The sequence below is a fragment of the Galeopterus variegatus genome, unplaced genomic scaffold (assembly GCF_000696425.1).
Source record: "Galeopterus variegatus unplaced genomic scaffold, G_variegatus-3.0.2 Scaffold6452, whole genome shotgun sequence".
NCBI classification, from domain to species: domain Eukaryota; kingdom Metazoa; phylum Chordata; class Mammalia; order Dermoptera; family Cynocephalidae; genus Galeopterus; species Galeopterus variegatus.
The window spans coordinates 68,397-75,018 of NW_007732563.1; the positions used below are offsets into that span (position 1 = coordinate 68,397).

Consider the following 6,622-nt stretch of genomic DNA (forward strand, 5'->3'; position numbering starts at 1 on the left):
TGTTTTGAAAGAATTTTCATTTATGTGAAAAGATTAAGAGGAATCTTAGAACAACACTAGTCGTCTGGCTTCCCAAATCTAGAGTGGAAACTCCAGACATCTCGTACCTGGAGTTTCATATACCTCTGAGACTCCAGAGGAAAGAGCAGGACAGTGCAGAAAGATGTGTTAAAACCTCAATGAAAAACTAGAGAGTTAAAAGCAAACATACCCTCCCGACCTATAAGAAAATTTCAGTCTGCAGGAGGATATCTTGTAGCCCAAGACATTTGTACCCTTTGACCGAGAGGGGATTGTTTCCTGAGTAAGGATTAGGTCAGGAAGATGCCAAGCTGCTATCACTTACCCCTTACCTATACAAATGGGAAGGATTGAACAGGCTGGGCAGGAAAATCTTAAAACTGTCTGAGTATAGAGATGCCACCCTTCTTCCTGTGAATAAAGGAAGTAGAAATTGGAGAGGGAGTCTATCTTCTACTGAGCTCCCAATGTGTGCCAGGCACTACAGTAGGCATTTTATATCTATTATTTCATTTAATCTGCATATCAGTCCAATGAAATAGGGATTAGTCATTTCCATTCACAGATAGGGAAACTGAGGTTTGGACAAATTCACTTGTCCCAAATCATGTAACTAGGAATTGGAAGAGCTGAGATTTAACCTTCACTCTCAAAATTGCAGTTTCCATTACAACATACTTCCTACCCCAACTCCTACTTGCTTCTGTGTTACATAACCATTTGCATACCATTTTAATACAACTTGCCTTGTCTACAGACTAAACGAATTTTGCTTTTGCATTATCTGAGAATAATTTTTTTAAAAAATCCACAAAGGAGTAGAGACTACCAGGAATAACTAATAAAAATGCCTTTTGCATATTTTGCAAAGAGGCACCAGAGCTTTCCAGGGACAATTTAGTGCGGAGGCCAGAGGAGACCACACACATTCTGAACATGTGTCATAGCTGCAAAGAAACCCTAGCCCAGCCAGCAATGAGAAAGATGCTTAAGAAAATCCAGTAATCAGATTTCTGGTTACCCACTGGATGTGAAGGTGGCTGAATGGTTTCTTTAAACATATCCTATCCTAAAACTGTGGTGTCAGTTTGTGGTGATTGCTGTGGATTTCCAAAGCAGATGTAGAAAATTAAAGTATGTTTTTATTTCTCCTGAAATGTATTAGTTTTGTGGCAGATTATCTTATTTGAAATCAATGATTCAAATCAATGGTTTGAATCTATTCATTTTCTTCTGCTATCGGCATACTTCGTAAAATCATTCATTCACATGTTGTATGCAATGTATATCTGAGAATGATGCAAACATAAGAACATATAAAAATATATAAAGAGAAATAGGCTTATTTTTTGATTTTTCAAAAAACAGTGCTGGCTTATTTGGGGAAAGAAAATAAATATATATTGAATACAACCGTATCCTGCCATTGTAATAAAAATGCCCGTGTCTGTTCCATTCACTTGATCTTAAGATTAAGACTGTATAGGAGCTTTATCCCCAGTTTATAGACAAGGAATTGAGGCTCAAAGAAGAGAATGAACCTACATAGTCAATTAATAAGATAGCATGTTGCAGATCAGGGTTGGATCTGGGCCTAAGTGTCCCGAAACCCAAGTCCCTTCCACTCCACAAGCCCATTACAATGGCTTATATTTTGGCCCTGTTGATGTGGGAGAAGCATTTCCAAAATGTTCTGGATCTCTAGTTCCAATATATGTCCTTCATGTTGATTATTAAGTACTGCCTGTGTTTCAGGTGGCTTTGGACCACAGGATTAGAACATGAGGCAGGGAACAACTGACTCTTTCTGAAATGCCTTCTCTTTGGGGCAGAGCATGTCTGAAACATGAAGGCTTATAAAAGGCAGGTAGTTTAGAGCATACTCCTAGTTGCCAGGGATTTTACACACACCATCTCTTTTAATCCTTTCCGCAGGTATTATTACCTCCATGTTTTTAAGGAAAAATATGTCAAATAAAAAACAAACCCAGACTTAGTAAGGAAAGACATCATGCAAAAGGATTACTGCTGGAGGGAGAAACAGAGAGAGGAGAGAAGAGACTGTTGCAGTGGGGAGACAGGTATTATTAACTCCATGTTTTTAAGGAAAAATATGTCAAATAAAAAAAAAACCCAGACTTAGTAAGGAAAGACATCATGCAAAAGGATTACTGCTGGAGGGAGAAACAGAGCAGGTATTATTACCTCCATGTTTTTAAGGAAAAATATGTCAAATAAAAAACAAACCCAGACTTAGTAAGGAAAGACATCATGCAAAAGGATTACTGCTGGAGGGAGAAACAGAGAGAGGAGAGAAGAGACTGTTGCAGTGGGGAGAGGACTGTTGCAATAGGGGGAGGTGCTCACAATAAAGTCTGAATGTTTCTCAAGAGTTACGCTGGACAGGTTTTTTTTTTTATAGAGAGGAGTAAATGAAGCTAGAAAGAACCTGGTGTGGGGAAGTGGGAAGAAAGGTTGGCGTGATTGGATCCAAAAATGCTTTATCCTGAGGCCAGCCTATCCTTCAGAGGAGCTGCTTGCTGTCTCAGGATGAGGGGAGCAAAGCTCAGGGGCGTTGCAGCAGGACTGATGCTCAACCAAAGTTTGGTCAACAAGAATTTGGTTCCAATTGATTGCTGGGGATAAAACAGTTCAGCTAATCACTTATGAGGCGAAGAATGGGAATTTGAAGAGTCCGGTGTCTGGCCTTGTCCTGCAAAACAAGGCGGCATCCATGAGTCTTATCTAAGTCATTTGGGGAGGTGGTTCTTTGCAATAAGCCATTTTCCAGAAAACAAAAGAGTAAGAGGATTTCCTAACATTCACTGTTTTCCAGGATCACAGGGCTCAGGTAAATTTCAAATGGTCAAATCAAAAAGCTCAGGCAGAGAGGCAAAATAATTTGCCCCAGGTCACCACCCAGAACACTACTCTCTTTGAACAAAGGCATACATCTGCTCACACATCCTTAACTCTTTCCTCCCCCAGACACTAGTTAGCTGCTGGATATATTTAATCACTTTACTCTTTTAAAAATGATATGAGACTCCTTTTAGCCAAGTCCACAGGTTCCAGCACGAGCAAATAAACCTCTCCCTTGTCTTTGCAGTTGTGAAACAAACTTCCACACAGCACTCGAAAAATCAGTTCCCCACTCTGCATTGGGAACATGAACTAGGCCTGGCCTTCACCAAGAACCGGATGAACTACACTAATAAATTCCTGGTGATCCCAGAAGCAGGAGACTACTTCGTTTACTCCCAGGTCACATTTCGAGGGACCACGTCCGAGTGTGGTGACATCAGCCACAGGAGGCAACAGAACAAGCCAGACTCCATCATCGTGGTTATCACCAAGGTAACAGACAGCTACCCTGAGCCAACCCAGCTCCTAACGGGGACCAAGTCAATGTGTGAAACGGGTAGCACCTGGTTCCAGCCCATCTACCTAGGGGCCATGTTCTCCTTGAAAGAAGGGGACAAGCTGACAGTGAACGTCAGTGACATCTCTTTGGTGGATTACACAAAAGAAGATAAAACCTTCTTCGGAGCCTTCTTGCTATAGGGGCAAAGCAGACAACATTCCATGAAGGTCCCCCGCTTCCTAGTTCCTAATTTTCTCCATTCATATTAATTATAACCAGGGGTTTTGGGGGGGCCAGGGGACGGGGGCATTCCACAGAGACATTGTTTTAGCTACAAAATTTAGGGTCCAAAAGTTCATACTTCATATGCCTTACTGATGATATTAATTGGAAAAAGGCTGAAGAGAGCAAACATATTAATTATCATGGTTTCTTGGAAGAGTGGTGAGTTGCTAAATGTTAAAATACTGATCACCAAACAAATGGTCAGGATTTAAAGAAAAATATTTTCCACACCTTCTTCCCACACACTTGTCACCAGTGGCCCAGTTACTGTTCAATTTGATCATACTAGTGGCTTCAGTTCAGGAGCTTTGAGCAGAGTCCAAAGAAAGTCCAAGAAAACCACGTAAGCCCCTCAGAGGCAAAATCTTTTATCAGTTTTCCCACATACTTTCATGACTTACCTAAAAAAATGAAGAGAGCTGGTATTTCTCATAAATACTCTCAAAAAAGGAATTGGTTTTCCTGCCATATATACCATATGAGAAAAGCTACATTTCCAGGTATCAAAACAAGCAAGTATGAGGTCCATGTGCATATAAAAAAAAATACAATAGCATCTATTCAGCATAGTTTTCTTGGACACTTATTATGTTCTGGGTATGACCCAGAAAACAGGATGAAGAACAAGACAGACCCTACTCAAGACTTATTCAAATACCACTAGATGCTGCCTCATCAAACATCAGTCAGATTTCTGCAGAGAATAACTCCAAGCCCTTAAAAAAAAAAAATCATCTGGAACTATAAGATTTCTGGCACTCTTCTGACTGTGAAAGATACCCGGCCAATTAGATCACTCAAGAAACACGAAGACATCTTTCTAGCTAATTAGCCCAACTACACAACAAACTTGCTCGATGCCAGGAGACAATAGACTTTCATCTGGAACTATAAGATTTCTGGCACTCTTCTGACTGTGAAAGATACCCAGCCAATTAGATCACTCAAGAAACACGAAGACAGCTTTCTAGCTAATTAGCCCAACTACACAACAAACTTGCTCGATGCCAGGAGACAATAGACTTATTCTCTGTGAAGGGAAAAGATGTCAATCACCAAATCTGGAGAAGTTAACCTAGATCTGCTTTGAGGTTTGATTTGCAGCTTTATATGCAGAGTGTTATGCGGGTATTTTCCCCTTAAAATATTCAAAGGGATTTAAAGATGGGATTAGCTAATCAGCCCAGCCAGAGCCTCTCCCCTGGAGGAGAGACTGGATGTTGAGAAGGTCCCTTCTGTGTTCTCTCGTCTGTATGATTTTCCTGCACTAATATGTCAAGGAGGGGCGTTTCTGCTCTCTTAGCTTTGTTAATGTGTCCGTAAAGCAGAAATCAGTCCATTTGTTTCCCAGGACCAAGTAAGCTCATGGGAATGAAAGCTGTTAACGTTATGCATTCTGTGTAGTCGGAGAGCATTTCGGTGGGACGTGAGCAGTGACCTCCAGCGCCTTGGCCTCTATTATAAATGTTCCCTNCAAGGGGATTTAAAGATGGGATTAGCTAATCAGCCCAGCCAGAGCCTCTCCCCTGGAGGAGAGACTGGATGTTGAGAAGGTCCCTTCTGTGTTCTCTCGTCTGTATGATTTTCCTGCACTAATATGTCAAGGAGGGGCGTTTCTGCTCTCTTAGCTTTGTTAATGTGTCCGTAAAGCAGAAATCAGTCCATTTGTTTCCCAGGACCAAGTAAGCTCATGGGAATGAAAGCTGTTAACGTTATGCATTCTGTGTAGTCGGAGAGCATTTCGGTGGGACGTGAGCAGTGACCTCCAGCGCCTTGGCCTCTATTATAAATGTTCCCTATTGTGAGAGACCTCAAAAATGGGTCTGAGGGTAAACCTGGCACCAAAAATCACTCTTACTCAGGTTTCCAGGAGACTATAGAGGCAGAGAGGCGTGTGAAGAGGCTCTGGAGCACAGTGACCAGTGTAGTAGTATTCGATCAATATTTGTTGAGTTATAATCTAATAAAAGTTGATCTCCAGTTTCTGTTGGGAGGTAAAGGCTTTAAGCATGCCTCTGCTGGGCTAACGTACACCAGCCCCTTCCTCCCCTTCAGCTTCTCAAAACTCAGCACAGGGGCCAGTGGGTACAGAGAAGGGTGTGGTCACCTCCACCTGGTTCACTGAGTCTTCATAGAAGAAGTGAAACCTAAGAGGAGGTAGGCGGAGCCCAGATGACCACAGGGAAAGGGCATCTCAGCTGGGGAATTACCCTGTACTTAAAGCAGAAAAGAAAGGTTTCTCAGTAACTCCAAAAGTAGCTTGATTAGAGAATGTTCCATCAACCAACTCCTAGAACAATATTTATTGGTAGATCCAGAATGTTTCCTCAATGAAGCTAGTCTGACTCCGTGATCAGAACCATTAAGAAAATAAAATGCTCTGTCTGCCCCTGTCTCTACGGTGCCTGAGAGCACCAAGCAACTTGGGGTGCAGGAAAGGATTTATATGGAGGAGGAACCCTTGTGCTAAGGGCCTTCAGATCTGCCCACTGTTCCATAGGGGATCTGGTAGATTTGAAAGTTTAACCAAGACAGGAATTTCCTAATATCCTAAGACAATTAAGGCCTTGGAAAAATCCCCGCCGTATATTTATTTTGCTCATGTCATAGGCTTGTTTATTGAAGAACAGATTGTTGCTCAAGTCTTCACTGCTGATTTAGCTACATTCTCTACAAGGTATCCTTTGCTATTCAGAAAGGCACAGTCAAACATTCCTAATAGGACTCAAGTCAGAATTTCTGTTTCCAACGCTTTATCTCCATAGCAAAACTTAGTGCACTATTTTTAAAAGAGATGTGGGAGAATGCTTTCTAAGGACATTTGATGGTTGCCTAAAAGGGGATGCACTCAAAGGTTTGGGAGGGAAGAAGAAGCTAGCTTTAGAAAATAGTTAATTTAGGGGGGAAATGCTTTGCTGGTTAAATATTTCTCAAAAGGCTGAATTCAAATCA

General features: G+C 41.5%; 1 protein-coding gene across 1 annotated transcript in view; it reads left to right on the forward strand.

The window, feature by feature from the left end:
- TNFSF15 (tumor necrosis factor (ligand) superfamily, member 15) overlaps nucleotides 1–3,585 on the forward strand; it is a 17,507-nt gene extending 13,922 nt beyond the window's left edge. The window contains exons 3-4 of the mRNA XM_008590918.1: nucleotides 1,957–2,017; nucleotides 3,078–3,585. Of these exons, the coding sequence (XP_008589140.1) occupies nucleotides 1,957–2,017; nucleotides 3,078–3,585 (569 nt within the window). The remainder of the gene's footprint in view (nucleotides 1–1,956; nucleotides 2,018–3,077) is intronic.
- Nucleotides 3,586–6,622: the final 3,037 nt, after the last annotated feature.